This window comes from Ursus maritimus, unplaced genomic scaffold (genome assembly GCF_017311325.1).
Source record: "Ursus maritimus isolate PB19 unplaced genomic scaffold, ASM1731132v1 scaffold_4, whole genome shotgun sequence".
Taxonomy (NCBI): Eukaryota; Metazoa; Chordata; class Mammalia; order Carnivora; family Ursidae; genus Ursus; species Ursus maritimus.
Window position 1 is genome coordinate 77,167,958 of NW_024426552.1, and position 25,320 is coordinate 77,193,277.

Consider the following 25,320-nt stretch of genomic DNA (forward strand, 5'->3'; position numbering starts at 1 on the left):
CCAATGGCAAAACAAATGTGCAAAGGACATGAACAGGTATTTCAAGAAAGAAGTTAAAATGATCATTTATGCTGGAAAAAAGTTTACTTCATTAATAACCAAGGATATGCACATCAAAAAAGTAATGCAACAGTGTTTTTAGTCTTCCATGTTGGCAAAAACGGAAGCCAGTGACGCTGCCTGCTGTTGGCCAGGTGTGGGGAACATGCAGCCTCGATCACTGCTGGTAGGAATAAAATTCGAGACCATCAATCAGTGTCTTATATCCAGTTGGTGTGAATGTAAATTGGCATAACTGCAAATAATTTTGTAATCTGGCCATTTGCATTAAGCCTTGGACATAGACACATTCCTTGACATTTCCAAGATTTTGTCAGAGGAGAAGCTCTGAATGTGCACGCACAGATCCCTGAAGTATATTCATGTGAGCAGAGGCAGGGAGGACCGCTGACGGAAGGGGGGACAGCAGCAGCAGGGGCGGGCAAAATAAGGGGCATGTGACAGAAATCGCAACCACTCACATGCAAAAAATGGAGGATTTGAGAAGTTCTTGGTTTCTGAACTATGAAACCAGCTTGAAATAGATACGCATCCACCCAGGACGAAACATGCAAAGCCAAGGCAAGACTAAAACTGCAAAAGGAATCTTCAGCAATTTGGTAGATTGGTCATTTGGAGGTTGGCTTTTTGCAAATTCATCGTGATAAATTGAGTTGTAGTAAAGGGGCTGCTTCCACCAAGGCTGCCTTGAATATCTGTGTCCGAGCAGTCTAGTTGCTCTCTCTTGAAACACAAGCATCAGTAAAGATCCATCTCTTAAAGGTAAGATTGAAATCTTCACAATATTCCAGATCGATCTGGCAATGGGAGGGATGTCAGTTGCCTTCCATTCCCAGTAGTATGTACTGTGCTTTCCTGGCACCCTTAGCGCAAGCAAAGACGCATTCACGCTAGAGAGCTGATGAGCTCCTTTGCAGAGAGAACTCGAACTACCAAGAAGACTAGATATTCATGCTGGGGCATGAGTGGTTCTCCTCCTGACAGCAAGTCTCAGCCCTGCAGTAAATGGCAAGGTACTGCACTACTCCTGCATCGTTAAGAACCAGGGACGGTCCGAGGAAAGCAGGGAGGTGAAGCGCCAAGAAGAGCGGACAAACCTGAGTAGCATGGATTCGCGTGTACCTGGAGGGAACCCATGCTGGTCACATGCCGGTGAGACCAGGGACAGGGCGCCAGTCTCGGGGACAGCAGTAAGCCCCTGACTAGGGGTCAAAGGGTCAGGTTTGATTTAATCCTGTTTGTTTAGAGGTTTTCTTCCAGTCATATGACTAGAACAGGAAATTGGAAAGATGAACACAAAACACCGTTGTGACTAGTTGGAGGTGTTTGTTTCTGTTCAGTATTGGCTTCTGTGCTTTTTAATAACACAAGTGAGGACAGAATGTATGTTCAGCTTTACGGCCTCTTGTTTTCCCCAGCATATTTTAACATGAGTCATTGCCCGCTCCAAGAGCGCTTCACGAAGATGCTTTCAAATTGCTGCTTAATAGCCATTGTCGGGGAATGCCAGGCAGATCGAATCATTTCTAGGTTACAGATCATTTTGACGGCTGACCTTTTGGAGGGTGGTTTTATAGTTGAAGCTGCAATGAAGATCACTGTATGTAAAGTCTCCTTCTAGTTTATTATTTCTAGAAATTCAGTACTGAGCCAAAAGTATGAATTTTTTTAGTGATATTTCTTTCGCCAGATTATAAAGACCATGTTGGTTTGTGGTCACAGTTTGGTTCTGTTTTGATTGCTCTTCTTTGGCTTGTATTTAGGGAAGCCGGTTTTGAGGCCTATCCTGGAACTCTGTCCATGAATACATTGGTTATAGGCTGCTGGCGTGGAAGGAATTTGGGCTCTATGCATCCAACCGCTCATTTCTCAGTTGGGGCTACAAGAGCTGAGTGAGTCTGAGTGACTCCAGGGTCACCTAGGACAGTGGTGGTGTTGTGGTAGAGCTGGGTCTCCGGACCCCCGGAGTGGGACACTCCTTAGCTTCTATCGACAGGGCATGGCAAGAGAGCTGAATCCCCAGAGGGTACATCTGTAGGAGGGAAGGGTACCCAAGGCAGGGGAGAAAGGACATGCGGGTGAGAGTGAAGAATGTGGACAATGACAGACCGAAGGGGCCAAGCGCAAGGCACTAAGTGATGCTACAATGAAAATGAGTCTAGAAAGGCGGAGAGTAAGTCTTGCTTTTCCTAGCACTGAATTTTGTCAATTATATGCTAGTTGCTAGTATTTACAGGGCACTTTGGAGTTTGAAAAGTGATTGGCATATATGTTCTTATTTGATCCACACCCCTATCCTTTACAGATAGAAAATGGAGAACATGTTCTAAATGACTTTTCCAAGATCACACACAAAGAATGCAGCGAGGTTGGCACGTGAAATTCAAATTTCCCAAATCCCATTCCCTGGGTATGCTGGTTCCCAATGCAGAGCCAAGGACAATGGCAAGATTGGTCAGCAAGTCACACATAGGCTATAATACCACTATTTTTGTAGCATAATTTACAGACCTGTACTGTTGCACTTTTCACACTGTCAATCTTGAAATAGAAAGTTCCATTATTCTCTGCATTAAGCTTTGCAATGGAATGATTCAGAGCCACCTCCAGCTCTGGGCTGTTGACAGGTATATCTTTGGGGCAGTCAGAGCAAATCTTGGAAGGTTGTACAAAATCCTCCGCTGAAAGAAACAGGTTTTAAGTTAGCATGTGCAGCGGAAGGAAAAGTCTAGCCCAGGAGCTCTCCTGCATGTGATCTGGCATCCATTTTCAGAGGGCCACCTGACAGCCTGAGGCTGAGTAGTGAGTGTGTAGAGGTTGTCTGTCTGACCTTCACCTTACGGTCTCCCCTCTTTTTCTCTTAGAGCCAAGTGTGTTTAGGAAAACATTGAATCATTACCTTGATCCCCAAACCAGGCAAAGACCCCATCAAAAAGGAGAATTACAGACCGATTTCCCTAATGAATATGGACACCAAAATTCTCAACAAGATCCTGGCTAATAGAATCCAACAGTACATTAAAAGGATTATCCATCATGACCAAGTGGGATTCATCCCTGGGATGCAAGGGTGGTTCAACATTCGCAAATCAATTGGCGTCTTAGATTTTATCCAGAAGGAAAAAGCCAAAAATCATATGATTCTCTCAATAGATGCAGAAAAAGCATTTGACAAAATACAGCATCCTTTCCTGATTAAAACCCTTCAGAGTGTAGGGATAGAGGGTACATTCCTCAATCTCATAAAAACCATCTATGAAAAGCCTACAGCAAATATCATTCTCAATGGGGAAAAGCTGGAAGCCTTTCCCTTAAGATCAGGAACACGACAAGGATGCCCACTCTCGCCACTATTATTCAACATAGTACTAGAAGTCCTTGCAACAGCAATCAGACAACAAAAAGGGATCAAAGGTATTCAAATCGGCAAAGAAGAAGTCAAAATGTCTCTCTTCGCAGATGACATGATACTCTATATGGAAAACCCAAAAGAATCCACTCCCAAACTATTAGAAGTTATAGAGCAATTCAGTAATGTGGCAGGATACAAAATCAATGCTCAGAAATCAGTTGCATTTCTATACACGAATAATGAGACTGAAGAAAGAGAAATTAGGGAATCCATCCCATTTACAATAGCACCAAAAACCATACGTTACCTTGGAATTAACTTAACCAGAGACGTAAAGGATCTATATTCTAAAAACTATAAATCGCTCTTGAAAGACTTTGAAGAAGACACAAAAAGATGGAAAAATATTCCATGCTCATGGATTGGAAGAATTAACATAGTTAAAATGTCCATGCTAACCAGAGCAATCTACACTTTCAATGCTATCCTGATCAAAATACCAATGACATTTTTCAAAGAACCGGAACAAATAGTCCTTAAATTTGTATGGAACCAGAAAAGGCCCTGAATCACCAAGGAACTGTTGAAAAGGAAAAACAAAGCTGGGGGCATCACAATGCCGGATTTTGAGCTGTACTACAAAGCTGTGATCACAAAGACAGCATGGTACTGGTACAAAAACAGACACATAGACCAATGGAACAGAATAGAGAACCCAGAAATGGACCCTTGGCTCTTTGGGCAACTAATCTTTGATAAAGCAGGAATACACATCCGGTGGAAAAAAGACAGTCTCTTCAATAAATGGTGCTGGGAAAATTGGACAGCTACATGCAAAAGAATGAAACTTGACCACTCTCTCACACCATACACAAAGATAAACTCCAAATGGATGAAAGACCTCGATGTGAGACAGGAATCCATCAAAATCCTAGAGGAGAACATAGGCAGCAACCTCTATGACATCGGCCAAAGCAACCTTTTTCATGACACATCTCCAAAGGCAAGAGAAACAAAAGATAAAATGAACTTGTGGGACTTCATCAAGATAAAAACTTCTGCACAGCCAAGGAAACAGTCAAAAAAACTGAGAGGCAGCCCATGGAATGGGAGAATATATTTGCAAATGATGCTACAGATAAAAGACTTGTATCCAAGATCTACAAAGAATTTCTCAAACTCAATATGCGAGAAACAAATAAACAAATCATAAAATGGGCAGAAGATATGAACAGACACTTTTCCAATGATGACATACAAATGGCTAACAGACACATGAAAAAATGTTCAAAATCATTAGCCATCAGGGAAATTCAAATCAAAACCACACTAAGATACCACCTTACTCCAGTTAGAATGGCAAAAATTGACAAGCAAGAGACAACAATTGCTGGAGAGGATGTGGAGAAAGGGGATCCCTCCTACATTGTTGGTGGGAATGCAAGTTGGTACAGCCATTCTGGAAAACAGTGCGGAGGTCCCTTAAAAAGTTAAAAATTGAGCTACCCTATGACCCAGCCATTGCACTACTGGGTATTTACCCCAAAGATACAGACGTAGTGAAGAGAAGGGCCATATGCACCCCAATGTTCATAGCAGCAATGTCCACAATAGCTAAATCGTGGAAGGAGCCGAGATGCCCTTCAACAGGTGACTGGATTAAGAAGTTGTGGTCCATATATACAATGGAATATTACTCAGCTATCAAAAAGAACGAGTTCTCAACATTTGCTGCAACATGGACAGCACTGGAGGAGATAATGCTAAGTGAAATAAGTCAAGCAGAGAAAGACAACTATCATATGATTTCTCTCATCTATGGAACATAAGAACGAGGAAGATCGGTAGGGGAAGAAAGGGATAAAGAAAGGGGGGTAATCAGAAAGGGGAATGAAGCATGAGAGACTGTGGACTCTGAGAAACAAACGGAGGGCTTCAGAGGGGAGGGAGGTGGGGGAATGGGATAGGCTGGTGATGGGTAGTAAGGAGGGCATGTATTGCATGGTGCACTGGGTGTTATACGCAACTAATGAATCATCGAACTTTACATCAAAAACCAGGGATGTACTGTATGGTGACTAACATAATATAATAATAAATAAATAAATAAATAAATAAATAAATAAATAAATAAATAAATAAATAAAACAACTATATTGAATTCATAAAAAAAAAAGGAAAACATTGAATCAGTAGGTGTTAGTAGCTGAATCAATATGCTGTAGTTTTCCTACGTTTTTGCATTTTTGCTGGAACCACCTGTAAAGAGCAGTGCTTCCCTTAAAGGAATGACTCTCTAGTGGGAAAATTTTAAATCCTATGATTCTGGTGAGCAGGCAGCTTCAGTAACGCTTCTCGTCATGGAATGCACAAAACTATCTTCCAAAAGGAGAAAAGCCAACTCTTGGTATAAAGAAGTAAGGACTTGACCATAATCTTGCAGTATTTCCCTTTCCTGCCATGATAACGTGTGGGTTAAAAAAAAAAATCTTTAATTGAAAGGATTTTACTCTAGGTGCTTAAAAATGGATGCAGCTTTCCTAATTTATCGCACCTGACACAGGGACGTCTTGCACACAGGGTAGACCAGCTGGTTTGGACCCAGAGGCCAGCCATGTCCCCTTCTAGTCACCAGAGTCCCTTCTGGCTACTTGCAGAGCAGTCTCGGCTGCACCTGCCGCCGCACAGCTGGGCGGAGATGGGGTCAGTTGTTCTTGGGAAGGTCTGTTGATCATACAGACTTCGTGGCGTATCATGGAAACCAAAGCACAATTCCTGTGAGAAGTCCTAACCCGTTGTCGGGGACCAACATGTACTAGTAAAGCACTGACACGTATCACCTCCTACCTGGATAGAGGTCACACTTCTGCGAGAAAGAAGCAATTCTCAGCTGGAGATCCATGTGTGCGTGATCTGTACATTCTCCGATATCCTGGTTTTTAAAAAGTATATAGGTACATAAAGTAAGAATATTTTTAAGAACAACAACTAGTATACCTAAAAATAGGATATTGACTTTACAAATCATCACATAGAAAATGAAAACAAAACATAGATTGCAAAGAGAGAATAAAAAACAGCAGCATCAACAACAAACACACAGGCTCAAACCCACAGAAACATGAAACAAGATGATATGGATACTTAGTCTAGAAATAATAACCATATAAGTGAACGGATAAAATTTTCTTTTAGAAAGGCGGAGACTTCTAGATGAAGTAAAAACAAAATTAATGTATTACATCTTCAAGTATAATATAATAAAAAAGATGAAGTTTAAATATAATGGAAGAGCAAAGCTATATGAGGCAAATATGACAAAAAAGGAGCTAAAGTATTATTAATATTGGAAAAAGTAAAATTCAAGGTAAGAAAAACTCACAAAAGTAGTAATGAAGATTATTTTATTTTTATAAAAGATGTAGTCTAGAATCCCAGAATCAAGATACATAAAAGAGAAGACAGAAGGGAATAGAAATGGATAGAAATCATTGTGGTGGGAAAATTAACATATAACTATAAATCTAAGACAGGCCAGATGGATTAAAAAATAGATAAGGTCATAGGACACTTGACTAACATAATAAATATTTATTTAAATCATATTTTCTTTCTTTTTTTTTTAAAAGATTTTATTTATTTATCTGACAGAGATAGAAACAGCCAGTGAGAGAGGGAACACAAGCAGGGGGAGTGGGAGAGGAAGAAGCAGGCCTCCAGCAGAGGAGCCTGATGTGGGGCTCGATCCCATAACGCCGGGATCACGCCCTGAGCCGAAGGCAGACGCTTAACCGCTGTGCCACCCAGGCGCCCCTTAAATCATATTTTCATATGACACACACGACTTAAAATGACACTCTCATAAGTATGATGCAAAATTTTTAATCACTTCCACACTAGGTCATAAAAAAGGCCCAATAAATTTATCAAATAAAAAATAATACAGTCCATGTTCTTTGGCCTCAGCACCAAAAAGAAAAAACAAACCTCCCTGAAAATTAATATTACATTACTGACATGTTTAAACAAATAAACAAATAAAAACAAACTACTTGGAAATATAAACACACTTGCCTAAATAGTTAGGGTTCCTTGGATAAGGAAAAAAATAAAAGACAAAGCAAAAATGAGAATTCCACATCGTATTGCCAGAACACCATTTAGAGTTAACTCGTGGCTTTATATGCTTTTGTAATTTAAGGAGAGAGGCAAGAAACTAAACAAAACATCCCTAAGACTAGGTGTTTATCTCAAAAAGTTAAAGAAAAGAAAAATGAACAGGCTTCAGGAAAATAAGAAGGAGAAAACAATGAAAGCAAAAACAAAACTGAGAAGTTAGAAAACAGCACTAGTGTTAAAAAATAAATTCAAAAGATCACTCTTGGGGTGAGGAAAAAAATCAAGCGCATAAAAAAGGCAACAGAGCAAAGTATACAGAGAAGTATAAAAATACAAGAGAATATTATGAACAAGTATATGATAATTTAAATTCCAAAGAAGTCGATAATTTTCTGGAGAATTATAAATAACCAGCTGACTTAAAAACAAGAAGAAAACTTGAATGGGCCAATGACTGGAGAAGGGAATGCTATTCCTACTCTAAACTTCATTCCACTTCCCACCTCTAAAACACATAGATGTTTTATGGATAATTTTTAAGAATTAAAGAAGTATATATATTTCCCTGTTGTATAAACTGTTTCTGAATATAGAAAATAGTGTCAGAGGTGCCTGGTGGGCTCAGTCAGTAGAGCATGCGACTCTTGATCTGAGGGTTGTGGGTTCGAGCCCCACGTTGAGTGTAGAGATTACTAAAAAAAATAAACTTAAAATAATAAAGTAGTGACAAACTATTTTCATTCTATAAAATTATAATCCTGACATCAAAACCTGAAAAAGTAGAATGCACGTACAAACACACACCCAGAAAACTGTTAAACACCCTTCACTCATAAATGTAGATGTTGAATTCCTAAACTAGAAATAGAATCCAAACGCCTATCTAAAGAATAATTAACACTAAACAAATAGGGTTTAGTTTAGGAACCTAAAGATTACTTTAGGAAAGCTGTCAAAACAACATAACAGATTAAATTAGGAAAACATAATATGATATTTTAATATCTGTTCTAAACCATTGGCTGAATTCAATACCAATTCCTTATTTAAGAACAAAAGAAAAAGAACAAAACTCTTTAAAGAACAGCAATGTGAGGACGCTTCCCGAACATGACAAAGAATGTCTGCCTGGAACCCACAGCAAGTATTATACATAATGACAAAATCCTAGAGGCTTTCCCATAAAACCAGGAATAAAACATGACGGTGTGTGATCACAGTTATTTCAAAAATTACATCTGTTTGGGCCAATTCATTAAGACATAGAACAAAAAAATAACCATCAGAAAAGAAAAGAAACGTATTTTTTGCGTAAGATATTACTATATATCTTACGGATATATAGTATCCATAAGGAACCAATGAGAAGCTGTTCGAGCTGATAAGAATTCAGGGAAGTTGCTGTACGTAAGAAAAATGCATTAAAGAGTATACATTTGTATCTGATAATAACTTAATAAAAAGAGAAGAAAATAAAAACAAAAGGATTTAATTCCTTTTTTTTTTTTAAAGATTTTATTTATTTATTCGACAGAGATAGAGACAGCCAGCGAGAGAGGGAACACAAGCAGGGGGAGTGGGAGAGGAAGAAGCAGGCTCCTAGTGGAAGAGCCTGATGTGGGGCTCGATCCCATAACGCCGGGATCACGCCCTGAGCCGAAGGCAGACGCTTAACCGCTGTGCCACCCAGGCGCCCCATGGATTTAATTCCTGATAGCAACAACCAAAAACAAAAAAACCAAAATGAAACCTAGAAATAATATTCGTGAGCAATATTCTGGATCTATATAAAGAAACTCCCACAACTTAAGAAATATAAAATGAAACTCGTCTAAATAAAGATGTATACCAAATTCTTGACTAAAAGACTAAATAAGGGTTTGTATGCCAGTTCTCCACAAATTAATTTAGACATGAAATGGAATTCCAATCTATGTGACAATGTAAGTTTTTCTCACAAACCTATTCTAAGGTTGGTTTTGAAGATATAAACACTGGATAATAAATCACATATTTGAACTTTCTATGAAGCTATGGCTGTTAAAACATGGTGGTGTTGGTACAAAAACAGAGAACAGATTTTTTGGAAGACACTGTTATGGAATAAAGGTTGTCATGAATTTATGTAGAAGGAAAGACTGTGGAGATATCTGGTTATTCTCTTAAAAATTTTGAAAAAAATCACAAGATACATCAAAATTAATTCCAGATAGAATGAAAAGTTACATTACGAAATATTGACCATAGAAAACTAGAAGAAAAAAATAAAGTGACTGCTGAGCAAATGGCGGAAAATTTCAAATGAAAATATTGGTAGATCTGGCAACCTATAAACAAAAAGTATTTGTAAGTCAGAAATACCATAATGAAAACGAAAAAGTACACAACTGAGAAAATATGACAACGCACTGATACCTTTACTATAGAAATATGATTTTCCAAATCTTTAAGATTTATTCCAAAGAGAAATGGGCAAAGAATATAGAAGACAATTTCTAAATTCAACCCATAAATTTCTAACACATGTATGAAAATATTTTGGTTAAACAAATGCATATTAACTACTTGTTGACTGATAAAAATGAAAACTAAAAAGGTTTTTGTCTATGAAATTATCTAAGTTTTTTTAGTCTTCATGACTTTTTAATTCACTTTTTTTTTTTAAAGTAAACTCTACCCCCAGGGTGGGACTTGAACTCATAACCCCAAGATCAAGAGTCGCATGCTCTGCCAACGGAGCCAGCCAGACACCCCTAAGGTTTTGCTGTTGTTTTTTTTTTTAATACTGAACTCTATCAGAAGAATACATTGCTGATAGAATTTAAATTGACGCATTCAGCAAACAACCCATATATATCAAGAGTTTTAAGAGCTTTTTGAAAAAACTTGAAGTATAATTATAAGTATAATGTCCTATTAGTTTCAGGTATATCTTTTTAAAAGATTTACTTATTTGAGAAAGAGAGAGAGAGCGCATGAGTGGGGGAAGGGGCAGAAGAAGAGGGAGAGGGAAAGCAGACTTCCCACATAGGGCTTGATCTCAGGACCCTGAGATCACAACCTGAGCTGAAACCAAGAGTCAGACATTTAATTGACTGAGCCACCCAGGTGCCCCTGATTCAATATTTTTATACATTACAAAACAATCCCCATATGTTCAGTTACCATCTGTTGCCATATAAAGCTATTACTGTATTCTCTATTCTGTACATTACAACCCCATGCCTTATTTGTTTTGTAACTGGAAGTCTGTACTTCTCACTTCCCCTCTTCATCTTTTTCACCTGCCCCCCAAACCTTCTCCCTTCTGGTAACCAATAGTTGGTTTCCTGTATCTATACATCTGTTTCTGTTTGTGTTATTTGTTTTGTTTTTCAGAATCCACATAAGTGAAATCATACAGCATTTGTCTTTTTCTGACTTATTTCACTTAGCATATTACCCTCTAGTTCCATCCAGGTTATAGCAAACGACAAGATTTCATTTTTCATGGCCGAGTAATATTCTATTGTAAGTATACACCAAATCTTATTTACACACTCATCTATCGATGGACACTTAGGCTGCTTCCAAAGCTTGGCTATTGTGAATAACGCTACAATGAACATAGGGTTGCATATAATCTCTTTGAATTGGTATTTTTGCTTTCTTCGGATAAATACCCAGAAGTGGGATTACTAGATCATAGCGTAGTTCTATTTTTAATTTTTTGAGGAAGCTCCCTACTGTTTTCCATAGTGGCTGCACCAGTTTACATCCCCACCCACAGTGCATGAGGGTTCCCCTTTCTCCTCATCAGTAACACTGTTTTTTTGTCTTTTGGATGCTAGCTAATCTGACAGGTGTGAGATACCTCATTGTGGTTTCATTTGCACTTTCCTGATGATGAGTGATGTGGTGGTGAACATCTTTTCGTGTATGTGTTGGCCATCTGTGTGTCTTCTTTGGAAAAATGTTGGTTTAGGGCCTCTGCCCATTTTTAAATTGGGTTTTTTTTTGGTGTTGACTTGTATCATTTCTTTATAGATTTTGGAAACTAACCCACTATCAGATGGGTGATTTGCAAATATCTTCTCCCACTCAGTAGGCTGATTTTTGGTTTGTTGCTGGTTTCCTTCACTGAGCAGAAGCTTTTCATTTTGATGTAATCTCATTTGCTTATTTTAGCTTTTGTTGCCCCTGCCTGAGGAGACTAATCCAAAAAAGCATCGCTAAAACCAGTATCAACGAGCTTACTGCTTATGTTTTCTTCTACAAGTTTAATGGTTTCGGGTCTCACATCCAAGTCTTTAGTCCATTTTGAATTCATTTTGTATATGATGTAAGCCAGTGGTCCAGTTTTCCCAACACCATTTGTTGAAGAGACTGTCTTTTCCCCATTGTATATTTTTGCCTTTGTCAGAGCTCAAATGACCAAATAAGTGTGGTTCATTCTGGGCTATTCTGCTCCATTGATCTCTGTGTCTGTTTTCATGCCAGTACCATACTACTTTGATTACTATAGCTTTACGGTAAAGCTCTGTAGTAAATGAGGGACCATGATGCTTCCAGCTTTGTTCTTTCTCAAGAGTTTGAAGAGCTCCTATACAATTTTATGCTATGTGTAAAGTTGAGAGTTTATCCTGAGGGAAAAAATGCCAAACATGGAAATAGCTTTATTCTAAAAAATGTCTGGTGGGTTATTAATTCTAATAAAAATTGGAAATAACCCAAATGTCTAAAAAAGGAAAGTAATTTAAAAAAATAATCTATGGTATATTCACTAGAATATTACACAGTTATTTAAAAAGAAGTTTATTGAGAGTCTTAATGGCATATGAAAATTCTTAGGTGAAAAAAATGTAGCACGTAAAATAAATACAACTATTAAAAGACAAAAAAAAAATCACCAAAAATTGTCCATATCCCCTACAAAAAAGACAAGAGGGAAATAGGCTAAGATATCTTTGGGTGTTTGGGCATGTGTGGTTCAGTATTATTTTTATCTATGTTTTTACGTTTTCTTAAAGTTTTCTATACATGTATATTTCCAATAAAGGAACATTTATATAAGAAATGTCATATTTTTGAAAAATACAGGGAGCACCAGACTTATCTTATTTTTGAATGGGGAGAGGATGCTCTAAGTAGCTCAAAGATTCTCAATTCTATCAGCATATTTGGTTCACCTGAGAAGCTTTTAGATTATTCTGATTCCCGGGACCCACCCCAGACCAACGACATCAGAACACCTGGGGGAATGGCCTGGGAACAGGCATTTTTTAAAGCTAGCTGAGTGATTCTAATATGCAACATGGCCCGAGAACTATTCATGAAACCTCTTCAATCAGTGCTTTTCAGACCTCAGTATGCAAATAAGTCACCGGAGAATCTTGTTAATATGCAGATTCTGATTCAGTAGGTGTGGGGTGGAGTTGAGGGGCTTCTCCAACAGCCTCCCCTGTAATGCTGATGCTGCTCATTGTAACTCACTTTGGATTCCAAGGCCTTAAACGATACCAATTGTGGGCAACACATTTCATTTCTGTTTCACGCCCTGGCACTACGCTAGCCCCTCTGCGAGACAGGGGTTGCTATTCTTCATTCCTTTATAAACGGGGAAGTGGAGGCTCAGAGAAGCTATTCCAAAAGTCTGATTGGCTTTGTGACTCCAACCCGCCCTTGCGTCTCTCTGTGCTGTGAAGAGAAAACTAAACAGAGGCCTTAAAGAAATGCAGAAAGACTGAAGCTGGAGAGCGTGGGTTAATAGATGCTGGAGTGGCCGGACCCGAATCAAACTGACAAAGTGAAATAGCAGTGAGAGCATATGTTTTTAGAGGCTTCCTCTCTCTCTTTTTACTATTTTTTTTATTATGGTAAGACATACACAACATAAAATATGCTATCTTAGCCATTTACAAATGTATAATTCAGCGGCATAATTACATTCACAGTGGCGTGCCACCATCACCGCTATCAATTTCCAAAAGTGTTCATCACCCCAAACACGAATCCTGTACCATTAAACAATGAATCCCCATTCTGCCTCCTCCAGCCCCTGATAAACTCTAATCTACTTATTGTCTGAATGAGTTTGCATATGTTAGATATTATATAAGTGGAATCACACAACATTCGTCCTTTGGTGTCTGGCCTCTTTCACTTAGCATCATGTTTTCACGGCTTAGCCACGTTGTAGCATGTGTTGGGATTTCTTTCTACGACTAAAGAATTTTTTCTTTCTTTTCTTTCTTTCTTTCTTTCTTTCTTTCTTTCTTTCTTTCTTTCTTTCTTTCTTTCTTCCTTCCTTCCTTCCTTCCTTCCTTCCTACCTACCTACCTACCTACCTACCTACCTACCTACCCCATTTTGTTTACCCATTCATCTACTCATGGGCCTTTGGGCTGTTTCCACCTTGCGGCTATTATGAACAATGTTGCAATGACTGTTGGCATACAAGTATGTTTGTGTGTCCATTTTCAATTTGTTTGGGTACATACACCTAGGCGTGCAGTTGCTGGATCATAGGAATTCCATGTTTATCTTTTTGAGGAACTGCCAAACTGTTTTCCACAGCGGCTGCATCATTTTACGTTCCCATCGGCAATACACGAAAGTTCCAATTTCTCCACATCCTCCCCAACGCCTGTTATTTTCCAATTCTTAAAAATGATAACTACCCTCTGGGTGTGAAGAGGCATCTCGCTGTGGCTTGTATTTACATCCTCCTGATGGCCAACCATGTTGAGTATCTTTTCATGTGCGTATAGGCTATTTGTGTGTCTTCTTGAGAGAAACATCTGTTTAATTCCTTTGCCCGTTTTTGAATTGGGTTGTCTTTTTGTCGTTGCAGTGTAGGGGTTTTTAATATAGCCTTCATACCAAACCCTTCCCCAATAAGGGATTTGTAAATATTGCCTCCCACTCTGTGGATGGTCTTTTCACTCTCTTAATGCCGTCCTTTTCATTTTTTCCCCAATTATGAGATAAATATAATGATAAATGCTTCATCTGAGACCTTGAGAAGTACTGAAGAGTTCCAAAAAGTATGAAGCATTAGAAAATCGCCTATATTTCCAACTGAACACTAACTATATTTTATGTTTTGGCATATTAGTTTCTCATCAATTTTTATACTTACATTTACTTTGTATATTTGAATGACTCTATGTATAGTTTTTTTTTTTACTTAACATATTATAGGCATTTTACTAAGCCACTAAAAACTAGAAATGTAATTTGAATGGCTGCACACATTGTACTATACGGTTATCCTGTGATTTACTTAACCATTCCCTACTGTTGAGGATATGTTACTTCCAATGTTTTTCTATTAATAATAATGCTGAAATTATTGCTGTCTGGATTTCTCATTTTCTTCCCATGTAACAGAAGTCTAGAAGTCGAATTCCTAGGTTAAAGGGCTTGCTTAAAGCATAGTCTTTGGCTACTATGCCAATGTCCCTGGGGAAGTCATTATGCCCTGGTCATCTTAACATGCAGTAATGACTCTCACCTCGAGATACTCTCTTTTAACATAATTTTGGTTCAGACAACAGGATATCACCCCAGAAAGGGTCACTAAGGGATAGAGACTCAGGATGTGTTTGAGATAAAGGCAGGGGAGGAAAGGCGAGAAACCGAGCAGAGACAAGTTGGAAGTGAGAGACTGTTCTGGGTAGAGGTTGGGAGTAAGGATATGGAGCACGTGGGGGAAGGAAAGAAGACGGGAGGGTGAAGGCATGAAAGGACAAACTTGATCATGGCATCATTTGGTCTCAGGCTCTCCTAGTCCCTGCTTATACCTGCAGGTGCTCTGCCAGGCGCGCAGATTCTTGCACTAGCTTGACCGGGGCCTGGGCTTCGGAGTTCCCAAGGGAATGTGAATCAGGGAATATCATCCAACATTTTAGTGACTGAGACTCCCTACACAGCTGGGCGTTCCCACACCTGGAAAGACTGGACACAACGTGCTAAGATCTTTATAATTAGATTTTTGCCTACTTACCCCATTCAAAAGGGACTTGCAGTCTGGCGTTAAGGATAGAAAATTCTCCTTGGAACAATTCGTTTGCGCAATTGAGTAAGTAATTTCATAGTTCCATCCAGCCACCACCTGAAACAGTTTTGGAGCAAATATTTAAAAGGCAGTTTAAACAACGTTGACAGCATTATCAGGTGCGGAGAATGCTGCCTGGCATATTGTAAGTGCTCGAAAACATGAACGATGATGATTACAAGGCAGAAGTCATTTCTGAATGAATAGCGAACACTTTAGGACTCTCACGCCCTCCATACAACCCCCACCTCCCTCCTTCCTACACATCTAACAACAGAAAGCAATATACGTGGGGAGTTACTCTAGCTCCCTGAGTAAGACCCAGCAGTATTCCCTCGCTAAGCAACAGGAAGAAAATCTTCCACTGAATCTGTGAAATATCAGTAATGCTATTCTAGATGGATCAAGAAAACTTTCAAGCTTGGGTGGCTTTTACTGGGAGGGCCTCAGGTTCCCAGACTGCCAGGCAGGCAGATTTCTCCTGCTTCATCCCAGGCTATTTGCACCCTGATACAGCTGGGTATGGACAGAATTGAGCAGGACCCAGGGCCCGCATGAAAGCAAATCGGAAGATCTTTTAAAAGCAGGCATGTTACTGAGCAAAGTAAGTCCTTCATAATTACAGGCCCGAATACACAGGACCTAGTGAACTGTCAGTAAAAGCGTAGTGAACCGAGGCAATGAAAAGACCAGATTTACAAGTATTTACTGTTTTTTTTTTTCCCTGATGATATGGAACCTAGAATTTAGAGGATACCCAGAAAGCTGTGCCAACTTTTTAGGTACGATTTAATTTTTGGAGCCACGTTTGACTCATGATAGCTGGGTAATGATATCGTTTTTTTTAAACCTTAAGGACAGAATAACTTTTCCATTTCACTGTCTCTGCAAAGAACCCGTAACACTGACTACCGTGTGAAATCAACAATTAAAGAACAAACCTGTCTGTGGGCCCTTTTCACTTCTCTAACAGCAAAGAGGTGCGAATGAGCCGTGTTGTTGTTAAAATGTTCAATGGCGTGTCTTAGAACGGGTTCCAGGTCAGGGCTCGCCGTCGAGATGGGGTGAACACAGCCAAGGCAGTCGTACTGAGCTGTCACCACAGGGCCCTCGGCTTGACAAAGAGCGGGCAAAGGGACGGCATTAATGAGGGAAACCCGCGTGCAGATACACTGCCCTAAATAATTTGGAAAGCCCTCATAAACTTTCCAGTAAATCCTGGTATGCATTTAAAAAAAAAGAGGTTGCCAGACTGCTCTCTGGCCAGAACAATAAACCTCTCATTTGCTTAGGAACATCTTACATGTATACTGTTGTGCATAGTTATTTTAAATGTGTTTAAAAGTAATTTCAAATTATAGAAGCAACAGGGATTTATCCTCTTACAAAAAGGAAAACATTGCGGCGCCTGGGTGGCTCAGTCAGTTAAGCATCCGACTCTTGATTTCAGCTCAGGTCATGATTTCAGGGTCGTGAGATGGAGCCCGGTCTCTGGCTCCACGCTCACCAGGAAGTCTGCTTGAGATTCTTTCTCTCCCTCTGCCCCTCTGCAACCCCCCCCCCCCGTGCTCTCTCGCTCGGTCTCTCTAAAATAAATAAATCTTTTTTAAAAAAGTAAAACATAATAGATATATTATTTTTTTAGCATGAATTAAAGCTCCTTGAAGCCTAGTTCAGAGTATAATACATTTTGTACCAATTCAATCTAACATGTTTTGCACCTGCCGTCATCAGCCAGGTGCTGAGCTAGGCCCCGTGGGTCCATTAATTCATTAGAACGGTCCCTGGTGTGAAGCAGTTGGGCAAAAGTCAAGTGAGAGGGGCAAAACTGCAGGTGGGTCATTTCAACACCATTTGGCTCCTCTGCCGTTTTCCGAAAGGGGCCAACAGGTGGCTGTACCCGTTGAGAAGTTGCTCCGTACTTAAATTCCAAAGGAATTGCATTTATTTGGCGTCTTCGATACCCACTCTGCTAATTAGTAGCTGTGGGGTCTTGGGCAAGATAGGCAACTGCAGTGGGCCTCACGTCTCTTCTGTAAGGTGGGGGTAGTAATGCCGACTTCATAGAGCTGCGAGGACTAAGCGAGTTAATGCACGCGAAGCGCTGAGAACTGGCTGTAAGAAATGCTCAGTAAACGTTAGTTCTCACTATCACGACTAGAGTATGGCGAGGGGGCCTTCACGCATGTCTTCCAGCTGCAGTCTACAACAACCCTCTGACGGGGACTCGTGGTTGTCCCTCATGCCCTCTTAGAGATAAGGAAGAGAAAAGCCGAGAAGGTGAGGAATTTGGAAAGATTCCACGCCAAGTCTGACCTCAAAGCCTGTGCTTTTCTCCCTCCCTCTTGGCCTACAGTTGAAGGCAGTTCTCATGTCTTCTGGTCCCTTCTCAGAGCCTTTGCACAGGCCCGATGCAAGGCTGCAGGTGGAAGGAGAGCCGGGAGAGCGTGGAGGGGATGATTGGCCCGGGCCTGGCCCTGACCTAGGACTCGCCGCGCCCCGCCCAGGCTGTGCTCCTGACACCACCGAGAACAGTTCCTTTTCCCCCAGGGCAGCACCCCCAGCTGTACTGGCTACCTGGAGTGATCTGGCAGGTCTGCGTAGCCACGGAGAATTTTGTATTCCCTCTCTTTCCCACGGTCGCGGAGCATTCTCCTGTGGCCTAAAAAGAAAAAAAAAAAAAAAAAGAGAAACCATCTATCTTCACCTTTCAGATGCAGAAGTCCACCTAATGCTATGGCTCAATAGAGCTTTTCCTTTTTTTTGAACTTGCCAAGATTCTTTTAAACAGAGTTTTGAGACACAAGAATGAAAGTTTTTGTAGCCTCATGAGGATTTTTACAAGCCGCTGATTTCACGAGACGTTGGAGGACAGGCAGTATAAAAGGCGAGGTTTTAAAAGCAAGTTTCCTTTTCGCCAGCATGGGTGCAGTGCGGCGAGCCAGCCTGCCACACCCTCCTCTTGAGGTACCCCGCAGTTTCGGCGCCGAAGCCGCGCGCGGGAGGCCGGCGTTGTGCCATTGCTGGCGTGGACCCCTGGACTGGGGAAGCAGCGGCTTGCTTCGGGGCCGACTCTGTCCGCACTCCTCCCTCATTAAGGCAAACAAGCAGCAATGCCGTACCAGCAGGTGTGAGGCATTTGGTTAAGAGAGCCATTGTTGTCAAAAGAAGGTTCTTTGCATGCCTGCCTCATTTCATCCTCCAACAACCTGATGAGCGCAATGTGACTTCCCCTTCAGGACGCAGCACACAGGTTCTGCGGGGACAGCTCGCGGGAGGCAGAGCCTATGCAATGAAGGCACCCATGCCGTCCCCTCACCAGCCCTCGATCTTGGCCCAAACGTCGATCTGTGGTCTCTTTGGGGCCTGGTCCACTGCCCTCATGGGTCACTAGGGTCCCCCCCTTTTTTTTTTTTAAGATTTTATTTATTCATTCGACAGAGACAGCCAGGGAGAGAGGGAACACAAGCAGGGGGAGTGGGAGAGGAAGAAGCAGGCTCATAGCAGAGGAGCCTGATGTGGGGCTCGATCCCATAACGCCGGGATCACGCCCTGAGCCGAAGGCAGTCGCTTAACTGCTGTGCCACCCAGGCGCCCCGAGGGTCCCCTTCTCATGGGAGCGCTTTCTCTATGTTTACCTGCTGGCCTCTCGTGCTCTGACACAGAGAACGAGAACACACACACCAAGCGCTTGGCTTCGTTTATCTGCATCCCTTACAAAGAGGCCTGAGGATACTAACCACCCCAGCTCTGGTGAAAACATCTGACCATCTCGACCGAGACCCGGGAGCCCGGGAGCCCCCCACCCACTTACGGCTTGTGCAGCGTCTTTGTAGTCACACTCCTGCCAGGTTTTGCCACTTTCAGCAGAACAATTTCCTTCCCTGATTTGGTACTTGAAGGAATAAAATGTGTCAGGGTCATCCTGAAAAAAAGAAAAGCAACCAGAGACACATAACTGACCCAACAGCAAATAATTTGAGTGGGCTCTAACGCAGATATGAGTGTTTGATCTTGATTTATTCAATGAGACCAAAACATTTTTTAAAATATTGCAAGTTGGAACACCTGAGTGGCTCAGTTGGTTAAGAGGCTGCCTTCGGCTCAGGTCATGATCCCAGAGTCCTGGGATGACTTCCTGCTCAGCAGGGAGCCTGCTTCTCCCTCTGCGCCTCCCCCTGCTTGTGCACGAGCGCGCGCGCTCTCTCTCTCATTCTCTATCTCAAATAAATAAAATCTTTAAAAAAATACTGAAACTTATAAATATTTACTTGGAAGAATGTTCATAATATATTTACAAATATGTATTTCTAAGTTACAAAGTGGTATCCATAGTATTAGCCTATTTTTGTAGAAACCAATTTATAGGTACATATATGATTTTTTTTTAAGTCTGGAAAGTTAGGAAGCAAAGCTATTAAAATGTTTATCTTTCAGTGGTGGGAGTACAGCTGTCTTCTTTAAACAAATATTTATGAGTTGTCTTTTAAAAAAATAAACATATATTTCTTTTACAGTGAGAAAACACATGAGAGGCCACTTTTCATTTGCAGAAAAAAACATTAACAGTTATCTCTGGATGGCAGATTAATTTTTGGTAAATTTAGTATTTTTATTTGCCTTATTTTTTCCATTTTTTCTAGCATGACATGAGATAATAAATAAAACTTTTAAAGTGCAAAGGCACTTTAAAGACCTAACAGTGAGACCTGAAAATACAAAACTCCTAGCAGAAAACATAGGCAGTAATTTCTCTGGTATCGGCCATAACAACATCTTTCTAGATATGTCTTCTCAGGCAAGGGGAACAAAAGCAAAATTAAATGATTAGGACTTTCTCAAAATAAAAAGCTCTTGCACGGCAAAGAAAACCATCAACAAAATGTAAAGGCAACCTACTGAACTGGAGACGATACCTGCAAATGACATATCTGATAAAGGGTTAGCATCCCAAATTATAAAGACCTTATACAACTCAACACCAAATAAAACAAATAATCCAATTAAAAAATGGGCAGAGGACCTAAATAGACATTTTTCTAAAGATGGCAATATAGATGGCCAACGGACACATGAAAAGACGCCCAACATCACTAATCATCAGGGAAATGCAGTTCAAAACCACCATGAGATATCACCTTACATCTGTCAGAATGTCTGGAATCAAAAAGATAAGAAATAACAAGTGTTGGTGAGGACATGGAGAAAAAGGAACCCCCCTGCCCTGTCAGTGGGAACGTAAATCGGTGCAGCCACCATGAAAAACAGCATGAAGTTTTCTTAAAAAATTAAAAATAGAAATACCATACAATCCAGCAATCCACTACTGTGTATTTACCTAAAGAAAACAAAACACTAATGTGGAAAGATATATGCATCCATATGTTTACTGCAGCATTATTTACAATAGCCAAGATATAGAAGCAACTCCAAAGTCCATCAATAGGTGAATGGATAAAGGTGTGTGTGTATGTATGTGTGTGGATGTGTGTATATATACACACACACACATATATAATGGGGTATACATATATATAATGCAATATTACTCAGCCATGCCAAATAGTGAGATCTTGCCATTAATGACAACGTGGATGGACCTAGAGGGTATATGCTAAGTAAAATAAATCAGACAGGGGAAGACAAATACCATATCATTTCACTTATATGTGGAATCTAAAAAAATGAGACAAACGAACAAACAAAAAGCAGAAACAGACCCCTAAATACCGAGAACAAACTGATGGTTGCCAGGGCAGAGGAGGGTGGGAGATGGGTAAAATGGGTGAAGGGGAGCGGGTGGTACAAGCTTCTAATTATGGAATGAGTAAGTCACAGGGATGAAAGGCACAGCGCGGGGAATACTGTCAGTGATACCGTCATAGTGTTGTGTGGTGCCAGATGGAAGCTACGCTTGTAGTGAGCACAGCATAGCGTATAGAGTCGTCAAACCATTATGTTGTATGCTGGAAACTAGCGTAACATTGTGTGTCAACTATACTAGAAAGAAAGAAAGAAAGAAAGAAAGAAAGAAAGAAAGAAAGAAAGAAAGAAAGGAAGGAAGGAAGGAAGGAAGGAAGGAAGGAAAGAAAGAAAGAAAGAAAGAAAGAAAGAAAGAAAGAAAGAAAGAAAGAAAGAAAGAAAGAAGGTGCTGAGTTAGGTGAGCTTTCCAAATGGAAAATTCTGGTCTGTCCAACAGCAGGGGACAAGAGAGGTGATGTTGTCCAGCCCCTCACTTTACAGGTGAGAGAAAGGAAGCCCCAAGTAGATGGACAGGGCTGGGGCAGCCCCCACACCTTGAAAAGGCAGAGCCAGCCCAGATCCCAAGTCTCCTGACTCTCAGAGCCTGCTTGCGTCACTTTACTTGCCTCTGGGATGATCAAATCAAACAAAATAGTCCCCCAAGTTCCTTCCAGGTCTCGGATTGTGATAAAAAAGTAGGCAGTAGTGGTATAGATGGTGCCCATATGGCAAAGTAAAGATAAAGCATGATTCCACGGATATTTGAGAACCAAAAAAAAAAAAAAAAACAAACCACATTTGTCATGGATGTCAGCCAATGAAGAGAACACCAATCAACTGTTGCTTGAGAGGACCAGGACCAAATGTCTACATCATCACACTAGCTGGTGAAACAGAATGGCTCAATCTCACTTTCAGAAAAAAACAAAATCATGTCCTGTGGGCTTTTCTCTTTATCCTGATCATGTCAAATGACTAGACTTTTCTCCTCTGCCAAAGTAAACAGTTACTTCCTGTGATAGGCACCCAGTTTTACAGTGAAATTCATTTAAATAAACTATTGAAAGACTTTTATTTTTTGAAATCACACATACTGTCAGGATTTGTCTCCAACCTGAGTGCATCAATTAGTTATAAAAAATATTAAAAGCCATCTAGAACATTGCCGTTACCCCTGATGCATTCAGCCATACAGACTGGTAGACATTTGATCTAATGCCCGTTTATCTCATTTCTGCCTCCTCTTAGATGTAACTCTCCCTCCCCCTTGCTTTCTTGAGGTATAATTGACAGATGAAAATTGCATATATCGAAAGTGTGCAACGTGACGATACATATATACATACACACACATACCTTGTGAAGTGATTGTCACAAACAAGCTGATTAACACATCCAATCGTCTGATATAGTTACCTTCCGTGTGTGTGTATGTCTGGTTAGAACAGTAAAATCTAGTCTCTTCGCACATTTCAAGTGTACAATACAGTATTATTAACTATGGTCACCATGCTGTATATTAGATCCCCAGGACCCACTCGTCTTATAACTGGAAGTGTGTACCGTTTGACCAGCATCCCCCATTTCCCCCAGCCTGAGCCCCCGGCAGCCACCATTCTACTTTCTGCTGCGGTGAGTTAGACTTTTTTTAGATTCCACATGTAAGTGAGATCACACAGCATTTGTTAGACGTAAGCACCCCCTCCCCACCTGAGGTCTGGAGGTCCTCATATTTTAGTCTAAGGGCTGGACACCCAGTAAGTCCTTTGCCGCGGTCCCATTGAGTTCCTGGGTTCTCCCACTCTGAAGAGTTTCTTTCAAATGACTCCATCTACCTTCGTCTCACTGCTCCCTGCTTTCCTGATCACCCAGGAAGCCAAGCTTGGTGGCCCAAGGACTAGTCATACCCTCCCCTGCTCCCCAGGGCGAAGAGCGGTGTTGATCTTTTCTAAGAGCTCTCAGCTTCTACCTTTGCTTCTTGGTTCTTTGGTGATTGTTGTTGTTGTTGGTGGTGGTGGTGGTGGGTGTGCGTGTGTGCGTGCGTGTGTGTGTGTGTGTGTGTGTGGTGGGGAGGAGCTGGGCTCCTATGACACACACATCTCAAATGGCCTCAAGGTAAAACAGCTCACTCACCGTCCTGATGACCTCCGTGACACGGTGCAGCACAAACTGGTTACCGATCTGGTTTCTACTGTTGTATTTCTTCAGCGCAGTGTCCACCGCCTTAAATAAGTCCTCGTCATCGCAGTCGATTTCTTGTGAGGACTCCTGGCTTACACTCGGCAGCAGCCTGGAGCAGAGAAAAAGCAAGGCAAGTAATCTCATGATTTAGCAGTCTCCCTCCAGGAGCCGAGGGATGGTTTCACCGAGAATCGGGCGCCAACTTGGATGCTGATTTTAGCTCTTCCCAGCCCTTTATGTCCTCTGTACGCGCGTCTCTCCGCCCGGTCACTCCCGATCCTGGCGGGTTCCTGCCGCCATACACTATTCGCCCTATTTCCAAAGCACAAATGGCCCCGTTGGGTTATCCAGGCAGATTTCAGGCTGAAATATTACAACACTGGGGTCGTTAACCTGCTTGTTTGTATTCAGGAAGCACGTGGGCGCCCTGAGCCCATTTCCAGGTGATTGCACAATGTTGTATAACAAATCAGAGCAGAAACTATTAAAGGAGAAGGAAAAAAAACACCAATCACCTGCTAGTCCCTTTCCCAAATGACTTTCCCAAAGCCCTCTATGAAGGTCATGACATGGAACAACAATGCCACAACGAGTACAATGTACAGAAACGTTTTAATCATTTCTTTGCAAGCTATCTAGCTGCAGAAAAGCAGGCTACCACCAATCACGTGGCATGACTGGGGAGCGATGCCCGGGCACAGAGCTCATGCGGGGAGTCCCGCACCAGCACGCTGGTGCAACTAAAAATAAAATAGGGGGATCCCCTCTGGTCTCTGGTGAAGTCAGCCTCTCTCCACTCTCTTGTATTGGTTCTAGAAAGGAAAATGCTCCCCAGGGTGGAGGAGACAGGAGAGAAGCATAAGAAGAGATGGGCCGAGTGAAGCCCGTGTCCCCCATCCCTGCGTCTTTTTTCCGGGGTGGTGGATTTGGGTGTCTATCACCAAACCTAAGGAAACTTTCTGATAAACCCCGAGTTCTGAGGCCAACTCCTCCAGCGCCAGGCCAGTTAGACGTCTCCCCACTCTCCCGGTTGTCAGCTTCTGCCTCTTTGTGGGCCCCTCCTTTGTCCCAGCCTAACAACCAACTTACCCACTTCTCATTTGGCCTTAGTCTTTTTTCCTCTATACCTCCTGCCCGGACACACACACACACACACGAGTCTCTCTTCTGCCAGCACTATGTACCCGCAACTGCTTCCCGTAAGTCAGGTAGCGAGCCCCAAACCTTATTAGCCTATGTCTAAATGCTTGAGCCCTGATTTGGGAAGAAGGGAAAAGAAAGAGATTTGTTTGTGGAGAAAGAGTCCTCTGGCACCAAAACTGAGCAAAGAGAAATTGCCTGAGACTAGAGTACCCCTAGCCTGGGGGGGAAGATATGAGAAGAAGGGACATCTCTGGGGGCGCCTGGGTGGCTCAGTCGTTAAGCATCTGCCTTCGGCTCAGGGCGTGATCCTGGCATCCTGGGATCGAGCCCCACATCAGGCTCTTCCGCTGAGAGCCTGCTTCTTCCTCTCCCACTCCCCCTGCTTGTGTTCCCTCTCTCGCTGGCTGTCTCTCTCTCTGCCGAATGAATAAATAAAATTTTTAAAACAAAAAAAAGTGGGGGGGGGAGGTCTCTGGGCCTCTGCCCTGCCTTCTGGGCAGAGAGCCTGGAAGGCAGCAAGATCTCAGGGAGAGAAGAGCCCAGGGCAGACACGCTCATTATCAGTCTTGCAGAGACGCTTACACCTTCAGTTCGATACCATGGTAGCTGATAAACTAGACCCAAAGAGCGATGTGTACAGTAGTGAGCATCCCTCAGCAGGAGAGAACCTAGTGGACCAGTGAGG

The 25,320-nt window shown here is 41.5% G+C and overlaps 1 protein-coding gene across 3 annotated transcripts in view; it reads right to left on the reverse strand.

The window, feature by feature from the left end:
• The window catches only part of KNG1 (kininogen 1), a 31,340-nt gene extending 7,193 nt beyond the window's left edge, over positions 1-24,147 (reverse strand). For 2 of the 3 annotated variants that reach the window (XM_008705204.2, XM_008705203.2), the window contains exons 1-7: positions 23,445-24,147; positions 19,384-19,494; positions 18,147-18,231; positions 16,511-16,683; positions 15,519-15,626; positions 6,260-6,344; positions 2,572-2,741 (exon numbers count right to left, since the gene is read on the reverse strand). In XM_008705204.2, the coding sequence (XP_008703426.2) occupies positions 2,572-2,741; positions 6,260-6,344; positions 15,519-15,626; positions 16,511-16,683; positions 18,147-18,231; positions 19,384-19,494; positions 23,445-23,636 (924 nt within the window). In that variant the 5' untranslated portion in view covers positions 23,637-24,147. The remainder of the gene's footprint in view (positions 1-2,571; positions 2,742-6,259; positions 6,345-15,518; positions 15,627-16,510; positions 16,684-18,146; positions 18,232-19,383; positions 19,495-23,444) is intronic. The other variant, XM_008705205.2, reaches the window with a different exon arrangement.
• Positions 24,148-25,320: the final 1,173 nt, after the last annotated feature.